The 18146-nt window shown below is 31.7% G+C and overlaps 2 protein-coding genes across 2 annotated transcripts in view; one reads left to right on the top strand and one right to left on the bottom strand.

The window, feature by feature from the left end:
- LOC139527987 (telomerase-binding protein EST1A-like) overlaps positions 1-2962 on the top strand; it is a 37148-nt gene extending 34186 nt beyond the window's left edge. The window contains exon 20 of the mRNA XM_071323738.1: positions 1945-2962. Within this exon, the coding sequence (XP_071179839.1) occupies positions 1945-2075 (131 nt within the window). The 3' untranslated portion in view covers positions 2076-2962. The remainder of the gene's footprint in view (positions 1-1944) is intronic.
- A 4553-nt stretch (positions 2963-7515) lies between these two features.
- The window catches only part of LOC139527989 (THO complex subunit 6 homolog), a 32821-nt gene continuing 22190 nt past the window's right edge, over positions 7516-18146 (bottom strand). The window contains exons 9-14 of the mRNA XM_071323742.1: positions 13877-13976; positions 13191-13243; positions 11304-11372; positions 9457-9570; positions 8772-8900; positions 7516-7645 (exon numbers count right to left, since the gene is read on the bottom strand). Coding sequence (XP_071179843.1) covers positions 7556-7645; positions 8772-8900; positions 9457-9570; positions 11304-11372; positions 13191-13243; positions 13877-13976 — 555 coding nt within the window. The 3' untranslated portion in view covers positions 7516-7555. The remainder of the gene's footprint in view (positions 7646-8771; positions 8901-9456; positions 9571-11303; positions 11373-13190; positions 13244-13876; positions 13977-18146) is intronic.

Here is an 18146-nt window from a genome sequence, read left to right as displayed (position 1 = left end):
TCTCTCTTATTATAAGTAATAAGATAATTATATTTGGTATGTGCGTACCTTGCAAGGTCCTCATGCCCGTCAGACAGTTTTCACTTGACCTCGACCTCATTTCATGGATCAGTGAACAAGGTTAAGTTTTGGTGGTCAAGTCCATATCTCAGATACTATAAGCAATAGGGCTAGTATATTCGGTGTATGGAAGGACTGTAAGGTGTACATGTCCATCTGGCAGGTGTCATCTGACCTTGACCTCATTTTCATGGTTAAGTGGTTATAGTTAAGTTTTTGTGTTTTGGTCTGTTTTTCTCATACTTTATGCAATAGGTCTACTATATTTGTTGTATGGAATGATTGTAAGGTGTACATGTCTAGCGGGCAAATGTCATCTGACCTTGACCTCATTTTCATGGTTCAGTTGTCAAAGTTAAGTTTTTGTCGAGCCTGCAACTTTTGTTGCAGAAAGCTCGACATAGGGATAGTGATCCGGCGGCGGCGGTGTTAGCTCACTTCTTAAAAGCTTTATATTTCAGAAGGTGGAAGACCTGGATGCTTCATACTTTGTATATAGATGCTTCATGTTATGAAGTTTCCGTCAGTCACATGTCCAATGTCCTTGACCTCATTTTCATGGTTCAGTGACCACTTGAAAAAAAAGTTCAAATTTTTTGTAATGTTGAATTCTCTCTTATTTGAAGTAATAGGATAACTATATTTGGTATGTGCGTACCTTGCAAGGTCCTCATGTCTGTCAGACAGTTTTCACTTGACCTCGACCTCATTTCATGGATCAGTGATCAAGGTTAAGTTTTGGTGGTCAAGTCCATATCTCAGATACTATAAGCAATAGGGCTAGTATATTCGGTGTATGGAAGGACTGTAAGGTGTACATGTCCAACCGGCAGGTGTCATCTGACCTTGACCTCATTTTCATGGTTCAGTGGTTATAGTTAAATTTTTGTGTTTTGGTCTGTTTTTCTCATACTATATGCAATAGGTCTACTATATTTGTTGTATGGAATGATGGTAAGGTGTTCATGTCTAGCGGGCAGATGTCATCTGACCTTGACCTCATTTTCATGGTTCAGTGGTCAAAGTTAAGTTTTTGAGTTTTGGTCTTTTTATCTAATAGTGTATGCCATAGGTCAACTATTTGGTGTATGGAAATATTTTATGATCTTTATGTCAGTCGCGCAGGTTTTATTTGACGGTGACCTCATTTTCACGGTTCATTGCACAGTGTTAAGTTTTTGTGTTTTGGTCTATTTTTCTTAAACTATAAGTAATGGGTCAACTATATATGTTGTATAGAAGCATTGTTAGCTGTACATGTCTGCCTGGCATGGTTCATCTGACCTTGACCTCATTTTCAAGGTTCATTGGTCTTTGTTTAGTTATCTTGGTTAATGTTAAGTTTATGAGACAGTTGTAATAAAACTAAGCTTTATACTTAGGACTATCAACATAATATCAATGATTAGTATAGAAGGCGAGACATTTCAGCGTGTGCACTCTTGTTGAGTTTTGGTCTCTTTATCTAATACTATAAGCCATAGGTCAACTATATTTGGTGTATAGAAATATTTTATGATCTATATGTCAGTGGCGCAGGTTTTATTTGACCTTGACCTCTTTTCACGGTTCATTGATCAGTGTTAAGTTTGTGTGTTTTGGTCTATTTTTCTTAAACTATAAGTAATAGGTCAACTATAATTGTTGTATGGAAGCATTGTTAGCTGTATATGTCTGCCTGGCATGGTTCATCTGACCTTGACCTCATTCTCATGGTTCATTGGTCTTTATTTAGATATCTTGGGAAATGTTTAGTTTATGTGACAGTTGTAATAAAGCTTTATACTTAGGACTATCAACATAATATCAATGATTAATAAAGAAGGCCAGACATTTCAGCGTGTGCACTCTTGTTTATTTTTATATCCTTCTTATTCTTTACAGATGGTCCTGTGAGACTGTACCGTGATGTAGTCCTATTAACAGATGACAGAAATCTAAGATTGAAGGCACACACACATAATGTTCCTGTGAAAGATGTGCCATCTTTCCTCCATTGGAGCAAGGTCACCTGATCATGTAGTTATCCAATCACAATGGTGCTGGTCATTCTGCCCGGGATAACTGGATCACTGTATATCACTACATAACAAGTGTAGTGGTATGCAGGATAAATCACACCCAATGAAGAAAATAATTCCTCGCATTATTTAGTCTGGCGTTTCAAAAAAATAAATTGATTCCCTGCAAATTTGCTGAGTGAAGAAAATAGCTTAACCGTTTAGAATTATCTGTAACCGTTATTTATTGTTATTCTACATGGCTAATTAAAGGCTTTATACAAAGTCTGCCATACCAATTGGAGTGTTTTCAACATGAAATATTCAACACAAGGAGTGAGGATATATGTATTGTTATGATATATTTGTTTGGTGTAGTTTTTGACCTTTTTGAACTGATATAGACAGTGAATTAGTGACATTTAATTGACTTATGAACTGTGAATATCACATGATTGTTTTGTGTACGTCTTAACCAATCTAACACATGGATAGCAACCTAAAAATAGAATTGTTTATACATTTAATAAAGATGGCCGAAAAAGGAATTGCAGGATCAACAAACTGGAAAGAAATTTTACATTAAAAAAAATATTGGATTGAAATAGATCACACGAGTATCTACGGTGGAAAAGGAAATTAGATTGATTTAAAAATTGATGTGCGATTATATGTTATGGAATCCCATGAAGTTGGATGTCATAAGTCAGATCTATAGTGCACAATTAACTTAAATTGAAAACTTAATATGGACGTTTATTAAAAAGATTTTAGTGATTAAATCATAACCTAGATTTATAAAAGATTTCAGGTCATTAATACCTCAAGCTTGCTTTATCCATAGATAGCAGTTTTATTTCACTTGTATATATATAAAATGATTTGCACATTAGATTGAAAAATTTGAATCAGATAGTATATTGTTTTTTTTTTTAATTATGTTTACCTATCATTACTCATTGATTTGTTATATCTAAGGGACGACATCAAAAGATCGATGTAGGATAAAAAACTTAAATCAAATAGTTTGGGGGTGGGGGGTTAAAATTCTACAAGTTTTGTATATCTAAAATCGATTTTTACATATATCCCTATTGGTAAATCAATTTTTCCCAAATTAAGTTAAGAGGGGGGTGGGGGTGTCAGGGAAAAAACTATGTGAATTAAGTTTTTTATCCTACATTGAACTTTTGATGTCTTCCCTAATATACTGTATACATGTATATGGAATATTTTTTTTTTATTTAGTTTACTATAAGTAAATTTTTCTTTAAGATTTACAATGTAAGAATGTATAGTTTTGTGGATTGTTGGTACATAAAAATATATATACACCATCGGTTTTTATATTTCTATTGTTAAAGGATTGTTTAACCAATTGCAACATACTGGTGTACCTTTTGAGAATATTACCCAGATTGCACTCGATTTTGAAATGGTGAATTCCAAACTATTTATTTTTTTTTAACACAATTGTCTAATAATATATTGGTGCAAAATCAAATACTGCTATTTTAAAGGTCGTAAAGGTCAATAGTTACACATTTATATCAATTGCAATAATAAGCAGGCAAAGAAGCCATCACTATATGCAATGATATGTGTACAGTAAAAAATAGTTCAGAAGAAAAAAAAATCAGAAAAGAAAATTCTTCAACTCCAAATTCAAGTTGGATTTTTGATACCCCCTGCTTATCTAGAGAGGTATTGCATCATGTTCTCCATTACTTTTTATAGCCCCGTCAAAATTTTGATGGGACGTATTATGGTTTACAAATGTCCGGTGTCTGTCTGCCCGTCTGTCTGTCTGTCTGTCCGGCGTAAACATGTCGCAATGTAACTTGAGAACGACTTATCCAAATTTCATGAAACTTAATATAGTTGTTTCTTATGATGGTCAAATGATCTGTATACTTTTTGGTGAAAATAAGATTAAAACTTTTTGAGTTACGGCACTTTGTAACTAAAACAAGGGTGTGTTTTTTTCACATGTCGCACCGTATCTCAAAAACGATTCTTGATTATGGCTTAAAACTTTAAACACTTCTTATTTATATTAATCTTAATATCTGTATACTTTTTGGTGATGATTCAAAATTTCATTTTTGAGTTATTGAGTATTTTGTAAAAAAGGGGGAGGGGGTTTTTACATGTTGTGCCGTATCTCAAAAACAATTTATGATTAATGCTTAAAACTTTACACAAGTCTTTGTTATATTAATCTAAAGATCTGTATACTTTTTGGTGATGATTCAAAATTTTTTTTTTTAGTTTTTGAGTATTTTGTAAAACAGGCGAGGGTTTTTTACATGTTGCGCTGTATCTCAAAAATAATTTATGACTATTGCTTAAAACTTTACACACTTCTTTGTTATATTAATCTAAAGATCTGTATACTTTTTGGTTTTGATTCAAAATTTTATTTTAATGATATTTAAAAAAAAAAAAACAGGGTGGGGGTTTCACATGTCCCGCCTTGTCTCAAAAACAATATATGGTTATTGCTTTAAACTTTCTCAGAAACTATTCATGATTATTGCATAAAACTTCCACACACGACGTTGGGCGTATCATGCGCTCATGGCGCAGCTGTTTATTGTAATGTACATAACAGATCTCCCAGTAGTTATGCATGATTATATTTATTATATTTAAAATTTTTGAGGGAAGAAAAAAAAAACCCAGTAAGTTATATTGTGTGATGTATTAACATGTTTATACATGTATTACTTACTATATTGGAATTTTTCATCACAGATATTCTTATTTATTACAAATCCTTACTTAGGACTGAAATATGTAGTTCATTTCTCTAACACTAAACTGATTTATAATTTTCCCAGGCCAGTTGATAATTTTTTGATAATTAAAGTGTAGTTTGTTTGCTCCCAGTTCTTCATTTGTCAATTATGGTGTCAAATATACTTATTTTTCTCTTGTTTCAATATTTTGACTCTTGCAATTATACAACCATGCTTAATGATGTCACATAGAAAGAACAAAATCCAATTGCAAATCATTGAAAAATAATATGAAATTCTCCTTCATTTCACAATTACAGAAACAGATCCAACCACTGTATCTCGTGCAGAACGATAAATAATTGTTACTAGTTCTTACCATTAAAACAGATTTTTGAACTAAAACCGTTATAGACCTTTTCACTATTTTGGAATCTGCAACTCTTGAACTATTGTAAACCTCTTGCAATTTTTTTTCCTGAGACATCAGACATTTTCTCTTACCACTTCAAAATAATACAGAAACATCTGTAATGACAAGTAATGGCTGACAAAAAATTGATAAGTCTTTATTATGTGGTAATTAATTAACTTATGTCTTTGCAGTGGCAGATCCAGGGGAGGGTTCCGGGGGTTGGAACTCCCCTTTTTATTGGACGATCAATGCATTTGATTGGGAGCATATAGTTGGACCCCCCCCCTCTTTGCCATCAGTTGAGTGTTGCAGCTAAATGACAATGAGTAGATCTGGGACTAATTTCTCACAAAATCGTAGGAGAAACCTTATTTGTAAGTCATGAATATTTTAATATAACTTGCAATCAGTTTTAGTCGAGTGATTTTTTGTGTAAAGAGCTGCAGTGGTGTCCATAAGGAAAAGGTTTTTTAAATAATGTATTTACATCAGAGGTAGAATATGGAAAGTTTTAAGTGCTTAGATTAAGATGAGCAGCAAGTTATTATTAACAGTCTGGACATTATATGCTTTCATATTTAAGTTTTAATATTTCTTTAATCATGCTTGTGTATATTATCATTTTTTATATTCTTTTGTTATTACTTGTGGTTATGTGTAGTTTTAGAATAGACATTATCAGTGTCCCTGCTGGATGTTAGAATTTCTATTTTTGTTTGCATTTCAAGAAAAGGTATTTACAGAGGATATGAATGTCCTTTACCGTCAGATGTCAAATGGTCATTTTTGCCTGCGGTTAGCATCAAATTGGTTAAAATGTTATCGTATTTTGTCAAAATGTCCTTATTGTGATTTGTTAGAGGACTCAAATAATTATATGTCACTGTTAGTGATTTGTCAAAACGAATCTTGTTTTATCATCCTAAGGTGGTACCTAACACTACAGGGAGATAACTCTGTAAAGTCAGCTAAACGTTTTAATTACGTTGTGTTGTGAAAGGAATATTTAGTTTCTCAATGATCAAAATTGGTGGTTGTCAAATTGCTATATAACCAGTGTAATTTTTCTGACAAAACGGTTGGTTCAAAATTTTTTAAATTTTTATATTTTTGTTAAAGTGTAAATACTTTGACAAAATTTTATGAAAATTAAAGGAGCCAGATTGATTTTAGTGAAAGTGTTGGGTACCACCTTAAGAGAAAGTGTACTTTTGATTTTCACGTACCAAAAACTACCATTAACATTATTTGGCAAGATTTTGTTACCATTTAAAGAAAACATCATGTAGGAACCTCAGTTATGACCCTCCTTAAAGACAAGTATTATTGGACTCAACTTTAGTAACAGATATATATGGATCTAGATGAAGCCGGACTTCATTTGTGTATTCTAACATTTTTCTTGTCCATTAATATCTATTCATTATAATTTTTGTTAAATTTGCTCTATTCTTTATAACGTTTGTTTATTTTTCTCTATTCTTAATTGTTTGCATCAATTATTCTGTATATTTTTTGCCTGGGTCAATCCTGACCAATATTTATGCTATTCTTGTGAAATTATGGCAAATTTGTATGTAATGGGGGAAATGTATGCACAGTTCATTATTTCAAACAAAAGTTAATTACAAATCATAAAAACAGATTTATTTAATTGTTTTTAATTTACAAGTTTAAAGACATGAGGAGATAATTCCAAACATGGTTATATTTCAAATTTTATACTTAAAAGTAAATGGAATCATAAATTGTTCTGGGAAATTTTATCTTTGTTTTCTATTATGTTTTATATATGCTAGTATAGTAGAATAAAAAAATGAGAATAGTGAACTGCAGGTTGGTTATTTTTATTATACCTTAAAAAAAATTATACCCTTAAAAAATGATGTGTAGAAAACATTCTTCTGTATACAGTTTGGAGAACCTTTTTTATTCCTACTCTTTCCAGGATTTTTCCTTGTCAATCATTTTCTTTCATTTTTATACATCCACCAAAGATTGGAAGTATTATTGTATACCATTTCCTTCCGTACAAGACTCCTACATTTATTCAAGTTTGCTTAAATCAATCCAATACAACATATAATCAGATTTGTTGTTCCAGAGTTATAGAACTTTGACTCTTAGATTGTTGACAAATTTTTAATAAATCATGGCTTATTCCTGAATTGATTCCCTTCAAACTTTACATTATAATTACATTACTCATTCAGACAAGGAAACTATTTACAATATCATATCATCTGCAGATTTTTTCACACATGAAAATACTTTTGTTCTATACTGAAAAAAAAAAAAATTTAAAAAAAATAGTTCAATTTTTTAATTAATTAAGTATCTTAAACTTGTGTGAATATAAATGAAAATGCTTTGTAACCAAAGTTTGTAAATATGTCCAATTTGGAACTGTTCCCTGTTGCACTCAGTACCTACAAATAAATAAAAAAGAAAATTACATGTAATAAGTACCAGTACATGTATAATTACAATAACTGAAAGTTTTAATCACTATCAACACTTATTTCCACTGAAAGAACTGTTTATAGAGATTTTAAGTTCTGACATTGGTAATAGTAAATAACCATCCACCGCAATTTAAAGAATTTCAAATTCTGAATATTACAACCCCTATGTAAACGAGCAAAACAGTATTATAAACACATGAAACATGGATGCAAAGTTACTTTCTGTATTTGTTACGAATTTCAGGCTGAGATAACAGCTTTATAGACAACTGTCTACTTGTCATGGATTTCAAATGATTCCCTGTTTCAATATTGTTTGATAATTTTGACGCTTATTTTCAGTTATAATCAGCACTTGAGTTCAAATTCTTTCAGGTTTCTCTGGACTAACTACGGTAGAAAAGGATTTATCCATTTCTAGTTCAATTCAGATAAGTAGTGAATGCAGAAAGTTTGTGTTTTCAATTTATGATGTATGATGAAAACAAGTGAAATTTGTGCTGCACAGAAAAAGATATGGAAACAATGACACAAACACAGTAACATTTTGTTTTTCAAATAATACATAAAAGACTTTCATTAAGCAATGATGGTCAGTGTTCCTCATTAATAAAGGAAATCATTTACTTTCTTTGTGTCTAGTCCTGAGTATGATTATGGTAAAAACATTTATGATTACTGAAAAAAAATTACAAAATAAGAAAACTTGTTTTGAATTGCACCAAAAGGGTTTTGGCACTGATGTATTAACAATCCCTGATATTACTGCAGTGAAATTATGTTGAGATGAGTCTGTCTTAACACACATAATGGTTGACAGGGAACTGCCATCGTTTGTTCCCCATGAACAGTCCTTAAGATTGCACACCAGTGTTTGATGAAGAACTGACAAGACAGATGAGGATGTACAGCATTGAACTTCCATCCTGTTTTTATTTCTCCATTAAACAATGTTAAAAAAACTCCATATTTACCTTGCAATTATTTGATGCAGAATTGAAAATTTGACAAACAGACAGAACAGTGACAAAGGGGCACCGGGAACTTAATTCTCTGTTTTTGTTTGCCATTAAAAGAACCTGATATTTACCTTGCAATTATTTGATGCAGAATTATAAGATAGACTGAACACAGATGAAGGTGTACAGGGAACTTCCATCCTCTGTTCACCATTAACAGACCAGTGGTTAATGTAACCTTTTGATCCTGCTGAAATAATCTGTAAATATAAAATACGCAATTATATAATAATATTACAATCCATATGAAAATAGTAACAGATTATAGGTTATCATTAAGAAATTATAACATCTTGTTAGCGTTGTTCCTTTAAAATCATATGAAACGAGTGACTTGTGAAAAAAATTGTTAATCCAATTCTTGAACCAATGCACATGATGCATGCATATATCAAACTTATGCATTCATTTCGAATATTTGTCAAAAAATATTTCACTCTTGCTGTTTTGAAAATATGGCAGCTAATTAATGGTTATGTTTGAAGCTAACCGATTGTCATCTTTGTTAACAATCAACAAAGAAGAATGGATACACATGTACAATAAGATGTAAGTTAAGTTTGATGACAGAGCGATGTTTACGTTTGTTGACTTTCTTCCTTATTTTTTTGTTACGACATTTAAGAATTGCAGCAAATTGTTTTACTCAATTGAGATTAATAACACAAGTTTCCGAGTTTTAGGATAAACTAACAATCTCCAACTGGTATGAAAAATATGAATATTTAGAGTAAATCTGTGTATGAATAGTCGTACTGAATCATCATGGAACATAACACACTGTTGACAAGCTCCAGGTGTATCAAACATAGTTGTGGCTGTCAATGATCTTAGATGCCATAAAGACAGACTTGGTCCACCTCCACATACCTGTAATAAACAAACATGTTTTACGATTTCTCCTCTTAAATGCAAACCAGACATAAAATGTCCGAACATGTGCTGCTGCATGAAATTGATAGAGTTAATACCGGTATGTAAATTGAAGCATTACTAATCATTCCTTTCAGTTGAAGCCAAGAAAACTTTGATTAGAATTTTCCTTACAAGTTCGATTGGTGTTGTTATATTTTAAACTATTGAAAAACAGCAAGTGGCTGCAAAGCACATGTAGAAATTGCTCACACACTACAACTCAACATTATGAAGTTGCACACCCAATATAATATCCTCCCCTTGCATGGAATACTAGAAATATTTTGACGAAACTTTTCCATGTACAATGTGTTTTGTAAAGTTTCAAAACTTGCTATCATTTTGAAAATTTTGAAAAACAGCATTCCAATGTTATATTTATAGATCGTCAAATAAAATATATACCTATGATTGAACCTGAAAGTTAAAAAACTTTTAACACAAAACTTCACCATACATTTAATTGTTTAGGTGTATGAAAGCATATTATCCCATATGAACTCATTTGTTTGTCATGTTAATGATTTGCATTTAGAAATAAAGTGTCAATTTCTTAGTTGATAGCTCATAAAATAGTAATCATCAAATATCCATATTAATAATATATCATAAGATAATAATCTATTGTTTCATATTTCTACCAATCAAATTAATTCAAGTTAACATAGGACATTTGCACGCTTTATTTTTTGGACACGTGTGCTTCAAATTATAGGACGTTTGCGCTTTTGAAAAAAAGGACATCTGCGCTTTTTACATAGGACACTTGTGCTTTTGTAATATTTGGTTTTCATTACTCCCTGTTCTTTTATCCGGGCTTAATTGGGACTGACAGGCTTGACCTGGCAGAATTTAAATTGGTTGCAAAGGAAAAAAAATATTATTTCGTTTTTTCTATCAATGACTTGAAGATTCTTTTTCAGATTTTGATGGTCGTACTGGATAACCATAGAAGAGAGAGTGAACATCTTCTCTTGATTTAGGCAAGTTTGGTTGAGATTTTCTTCTAACTCTGCACACACTCTGAAAATCTTTAGGTTGCAAAAAATTCTCACCAACATCTTTCAATCCAGCACAAGTTATTTTTCATGGTCTCTGTGCATGGTCCGTTTTATTTCTAGCATTACAATTTTTCTCGGTACATATCCAAGAAAGATCTTCACTTTTGAAGGTTTGATCAAAACAATATAAAAATCTATCATGACATAATTTTGTTCCTTTACTAGTCTTTATCACTTTAAACTCTACATCTAAGACTGTTTTAATGTGAACTAACTAATGACAAATATAAGTTGAATTTATTTACGTAATTATTACTTCTCATTAAAATTACAGATATACGACTATAGGTTATAAGCGCAAATGTCCGGTCAATTTAATACAGGTGAATCAAAATTTATAGCAGAAATGTCCATAGTATTTGAAGCGCAAATGTCCTATCTTTTCACAGGTAAAAAAGCGCAAATGTCCTATGCCCGTTAAAACAGTGTTGGGTTAATTAGGTAAGTAGAGCAAATAGTTCTATTCTTGGGTTTTTCAAATATAAGCATGGGCTAAAATCAGTTCATTCCCTTATAGCCAATAAATAATCATGATCTATCATGAACACCTGCTGTCTGTAATATGACCTTTAAAGTTTTTTTTTTATTACAAAAGACTGAATTACAGATAAACTATATTTATCTTACCAGCCAATCATCTGTTGTATCCATGGCAACACATCCTAACCACTTACCAAACTTAGGTCTGGCACACAACTAAAATACAAATATAGATTAAGGATTAAAATGTTGTTACTTTCATCAGCTGTTTGTATTGAATCTGAGATTTAATGCTCTTGTTACCTGTGACAATCAGAATCAATTAGGCAGATGTCTTTAAGGATATGGTCTATTATTTCATACATTTATGGCTTTCTCCAGAAATAATTGGCCTTAATTATTTGTCACATATGGAGGAAAGTACTTTTTTCTCTTTTGTTCTATCAGATATGAACACCTTCATGAGAGTAATCAAACTCTAGAAATTTATGTCATTATTTGTTTGTCTGAATTTTCTTTCTTCAACATCTAATTTATGACACCACCCACAATACTTTGTTACAATTTAAAAAAAAAATAAAATATACATTGATGTTATCAATTTTAAATCTGTCAGAGCCTACATACAATAGATTTCAATAAACATTTATAAAAAAAGTTGTAAAAAATAGAATAAATGATCGGTTGTATGTGTTTAAGGTGGCTCCTGGGTACAAAAATTTCAGCCAAAAATTAAACCTTTATTTTTTCATTACAAGTTTTATTTATTACACTAATAGTTATTACTTTATTATATGGTACAAAAATCAACCCAAAAAATTGATTCAGTTTGGCCCCAGATGACTTTTAAAATGTTTATATCATTGAAAAAGCTCCAAATTATCTCCCTTTGGTGCAAAAATGCCATTTTTTGGCATTAAATTTGAAATATCTTTTATAACACATCGGTGACCTATATTTTTTTATAATTGTTTTCAAATAAGCTGTACATAAACTAAATAATTGTAAAACTTAAGCGATTTCTGTGATTAGGTTATTTTTTATTTCGATATTACATCTATTTCTCTTATTAGTTCAACAGAAAAAAAGGACATTAACAAAAATGTATGCTTCTTCCAGAGAAGGATTGTGAGCTTAAATGAACGGTGACCCCATCTTTTTATTTCATTTTTCTTTTAAGTATATGATAAAGTTCATTTATAAAAAAATATAGCGAAATCATTCATTAGAAAAAAAAATGGTTTATACCCAGGAGTCCCCTTAAGGTGGTACCCAACACTTTAACTAAAATTAATATGGCTCGTTTAATTTTCTTAAAATTTTGACAAAGTATTTACTTTGACCCTTTTACAAAAATATAAAAATTTCAAAAAATTTGAACCAACCGTTTTATCAGAAAAAATACACTGGTTATATAGCAATTTGACAAACACTTATTTTGATCATTGAAAAGCTTAATATTCCCTTAACAACACGACGTACTTAAAACTTTTAGATGATTTTACAGAGTTATCTCCCTGTAGTGTTAGGTACCACCTTAACACAACTTTTAGCACTAATAAGGTGTATTGTGGTGATCAGCTTTGATTTCAAGAATTAAACAAAAAAATTAAAATTTTATGCAATTAACTCATTTATTGATTATAAACGCTTTTATATAATTTCATAATGTTGTATGTTCATACATAAGGAAAGCAGAATGACCTGACACAATCCTGGTCTACCTATTGATTAATACTACTGTAAATTCAGAAATTATTGAATGCATTTATAATTGCGATTTCAACATTTTTGACAAAATGCGATTTTAATTTCTGGGCTGTTTAGAAAAATACTGTTTGATTCATATGAAAAATTTACAAAGTTTTAATAATTGCGATTATAACCGTGTCACATTTTTAACAATAATAAAAACATTGCAATAATTTCTGATTTAACAGTATTCTAACAACAAATTAATTAAAACTACTGAGAAACAAATTAAAAAAAATTTAACACATTTTAAATTTTATTATGTTCTAGTCCTCTGAATACCTCATTTTTATATGGTTCTATACTATGTACAGCATCACTGGGGCTCCTAGTATCTGAAATAAAACAAAGAATGTAACAAGTTGATATTACAAAATCAGGTAAAAATGCTGGTCTCTTTGAGGGCTAAGGGTGATATCAGATTTGCCAATATTTTTTAAGTGTGACATGATGAAAGTCATATTATTGTCGGTGAATACAAGAAAATAATTTGTTTGGAACATGTGATATTGCAAGCGTTATTGTTACAATGATAAGCAGGATACAGGAATAGGACATAACAATAAGTGTGGATCTGGAATCAGAACCCCCCCCCCCCCCCCCCCCTAAACATTGTCTGCTTTTCCTGTCATATAGCAGGGTAATTAGATATAGGAAGATGTTGTGTGAGTGCCAATGAGATAACTCTCCATCTAAATAACAATTAATAAAAGTAAACCATTATAGGTCAATGTACGACCTTCAACACGGAGCCTTGGCTCACACTGAACATCCTGCACATGTCCTTTTTTTTCAAATTTCCCATCATTACACAGTATAAATCTGTTACGGTTTCATTTGATTTTCTCTGGTTTCTCTTTAATTTTAATTTATAAACTTTTTTTTATAGAATAGTTTTGTGTTGAGCATTGTCTATATAAAATGAGTACCGAATACATAATAAGGCCTTTATTACATTATGTATTTACCCCATATTTTGACTGTACCATCCTCTGAAGCTGATGCACATGTGTTTCCATTCTTTACTGCTAAACTATGTACATAATTGTCGTGTCCACTTAATGTTATCTGAAATGAGTGTCAAAGTCTTATCAATTATTACTTATGAAAATCCATCTTCATGATATCCATTAATTGCATTGTCTAATAAAAAAAAGATAGCAATTATGATTTAAAAAAAAACAACAAAAAAACCAGAGGGCGTAGCTTTATACGACCGCAGAGGTTTATGAGAGGCCGATCATGTCAAAAACCCGATAAAGTAACGCGTTAAAATTTAACGCGATAAAATCACATTTAACGCGATAAATACAGTTTTAACGCGTTAAAACAAGATTTTAACGCGAAAAGAAATCAATATATTTAACGCGTTAAACTTTGCAATTATCAAGTTTGGGATTTATCCCGTAGATGAAAATAGACGTTTATCGCGATAAAATATCCGTTGCACTGGCCACATGTGTCATAATAAATAACATAAACGCGTTAAATTCAACACAATAACGTTGCTACGATACATTATTTTAACGCGTTAAAACATCATTTAACGCGTTAAAATGTCATTTAACGCGTTAAAATATCATTTAACGCGTTAAAACTTCATTTAACGCGCTAAAACTTCATTTAACGCGTTAAAATGTCATTTAACGCGTTAAAATGTCATTTAACGCGTTAAAATATCATTTAACGCGTTAAAATGTCATTTAACGCGTTAAAATATCATTTAACGCGCTAAAACTTCATTTAACGCGTTAAAACTTCATTTAACGCGTTAAAACATCGTTTAACGCGAAAAAACATCGGTTCACACGATAAAACATCGTTGGTTGGAGTTAAGGAATAATGTTGCTAACGAATACTATGATCTGTTCGCATTTTTTGGAGTAGCGTGTTGTCCTGGCCTTGCGGTTTTAAAACTTTCGAGTCTGTTTTTTGTACTCGTACTCAAAAATCAACAAATTAAAATGCTGGATTTCATGTTTCGAGCACGATTTTTGTGCTCCGAGCACTGAGCAAAGTTTTATGACTGTAACCCAAGGACATTTCAGACGAGGAGGATAATGAAGATATTACATTTCGTCTTCCTCTCACGATTAAACCATTCTACTTAACAAACCAGATTTCAAAATACTGAAAACCATACATGTTCTAATGTCCTGTTTGTAACAGGTATCTTGAACAACATACTATCAAAAACAAGTGCTGCAAACAAATGAAAACATACCACCACAAACACAAGAAGATGACACCAATGAAGACGATAACACTCAGTAATGAATTACAGCCTTCACTGTATAGTCTTGGCTCACACTGAACAGCAAGGTACAAAGGGCCTTAAAAAGACTAATGTAAAATCATTCAAAGAGGAAAGCCAACGGTCTAATCTATAAAAACAAATGGAAACACTTATGAAGCACATCAAAAAACGACAACTACGGTACCAGGTACCTGACTTAGGACAGGTGCAAACAAATGCAGTGGGTTTAAACGTTTAAATATGCACTAACACCTATCCAACTTGAAACAATAGTGTAATATCACAACGTAGAAAGACACACTTTAAAATATCAACTGAAATGGTTTTACTCAATCAAATGACATATTAAAAAAACTAATGAAGATACACTGAACGAATAAATGTGAACTATGACTCAATGTAAATACAAAATAAAACAATGGGGTTAGAGTCAAACAATATCAGAAAGAAAATCAGAACCTTGAACAAAATTCAGGACTAATAACGGACGGACAGAGAGACAGTGTCTTTCAGCCTTTACAGGTAGGGCATTGATAATAGCGCCCATTTTAGGGGGGGGGGGATAAATAATCTGTTCTCCGTACATGCCATATTACAAAACAACGCAGTATTTAGAGGTTAACATGTCGAAAATGAATGATTGCGCGGCGAAAAAAAATCCGACTTAGTAAGTAACATCCTCCTTCCTCAATAGATATCAAATGGTCATCCTCTTACTTTTGGCACAGATTTATTACATTATTGGGCATGCTTTACTAGATGCTCGATGCACGCTCTTAAGGGCCTCTTGTTTTAAATATGTTCACACACGATTGCTAGCTGATAAATTCATAATAGATACCAGGATTGAAATTTTGTGTTTGCGCTAAACGAACGTTTCGTCTACATAAGACTCATCAATGACGCTCGAATGAAAAAATAAATAAAAAAGCCTCGGTTATCTGACTGATAGCCGTGTAACAATATCCGATTGTAATGTTTAACTGAGGCATGATCGATAGATATAGTAAAGATATGTCATGTATTCACCATCTGCAGAAAAAAAACTTCACCTGTAGAGACTTATGTAAGTATACGTCAAACTACCTATGGTAAACCATAATGTTAGATACAGACATCACTTAATGCAAAAAGACGAAGTAAAGTATCTGAAAAACCTGACATATAATTTTTTTTTATTCAAGACGAAGCGTAAAGACAGGTTGACAAATGTAAATCTAAATAGCCTTTTAATTAGCATGATCAGTCAATATATATATACATATGAAAAGTAAGCTTTAATTAAATCAAACGTTGCTTTAAACACGTTAAAGAAGCATTTAACGCGTTAAAGTAGTGTTTAACGCACTGAAGTTGTTTTTAACGTGTTAAAATAACATTTAACGCGTTAAAGTTGCATCTAACGCGTTAACATTGCATTTAACGCGTTAAAGTTGCATTTAACGCGTTACAGTTACATTTAACGCGTTACAGTTGCATTTAACGCGTTAAAGTTGCATTTAACGCGTTAAAGTTGCATTTAACGCGTTAAAGTTGCATTTAACGCGTTAAAATAGCATTTTACGCGTTAAAATTGCAATTAACGCGTTAAAGTAGCGTTTAACGCGTTAAAGTTGCTTTTAACGCGTTAAAGTTGCTTTTAACGCGTTAAAGTTGCTTTTAACGCGTTAAAGTTGCTTTTAACGCGTTAAAGTTACTTTTATCGCGTTAAAGTTGTTTTTAACGCATTACAGTTACATTTTACGCGTTAAAATTGCTATTCTAATATGACGTGCTTCTTTCGCTTTGTAAACAACACCGTGATAAAATTCTCGATATATCTATACTTAGCGCAGACTCCAAGATGTACACAAATGGCTGTTTAAATATGCCTCCCACGTAAATCCACATGTATCGTAATCTATGTGTAAATGGTTGTGGATTTCGCTGTGTTAAGAATAAAACCCTACAGAACATTTATTCTGATTCTGATGCATAACAAAAAGAATTTACACATTAGAGAACGGAAAAATGGACAAAAACAAAATAAATTAAAATTCCGCGAAATTCCAGTAATGATTTTTGCGCATTAACGTCATTTCAAAACATGACGTCATACGAATGAAAACGTCAAAGTTGAGGGTTTTTCTATTGCGTTTACCTTCTAAACTCGGATACAATTGCATTAAAATAAAGTATTGAGGTAGGTGTTGCTTGTTTTCTGTTCTATTGCATTATTCGCACATTTACTGATTTCAGCAAGTCAACATGGCGGCTCCTTGGTTACAACATGTCAACAGTGAATTTGACGGTAGCTTACGATAACAAATGTAAATTTAAAATTGCAAATGTTGGGTTTACTGAGAAGTAAAAAAAGTAATCACATTTTTTTTCTAACGGTTAGTTAAGAAATCATTTATGCAGGTTTGTTAGATTTGTTTTACATTTATCGAACAGTGGGTAAAATAGAACAGCCACACACACGGTGTACCCATCATCGCTTCAGTTTTTTTAATGCGGATCGTATTTGTCCTATTAGAATCGAAATAATTCATGGAAGCCATAGATTTGTTGTAAATTTACACATGGCCTGGGCCGTGATATTCGTTAATTTTATCCCTCGCTTACGCTCAGGATAAAATTCCAATATCACGGCCCAGGCCATGTGTAAATTTCCAACAAATCTATGGCTTCCATGAATTATTTCTTAATTTACGCGTTAAAGTAGCTTTTAACGCGTTAAATAAGTTTTTACCGCGATAAAGTAGCTTTTAACGCGTTTAATAAGTCTTTAACGCGTTAAAGTAACTTTTAACGCGTTAAAATAGTTTTATACGCGTTAAAGTAACTTTTAACGCGTTAAAATAGTTTTATACGCGTTCCAGTATCTTTTAACGCGTTAAAATAGTTTTATACGCGTTCCAGTATCTTTCAACGCGTTAAATAAGATTTTAACGCGTTAAAATTGCTTTTAACGCGTTAAAGTTGCTTTTATCGCGTTA

The sequence above is a fragment of the Mytilus edulis genome, chromosome 6 (genome assembly GCF_963676685.1).
Source record: "Mytilus edulis chromosome 6, xbMytEdul2.2, whole genome shotgun sequence".
Taxonomy (NCBI): domain Eukaryota; kingdom Metazoa; phylum Mollusca; class Bivalvia; order Mytilida; family Mytilidae; genus Mytilus; species Mytilus edulis.
This window is presented reverse-complemented; position numbering and strand designations above follow the sequence as displayed.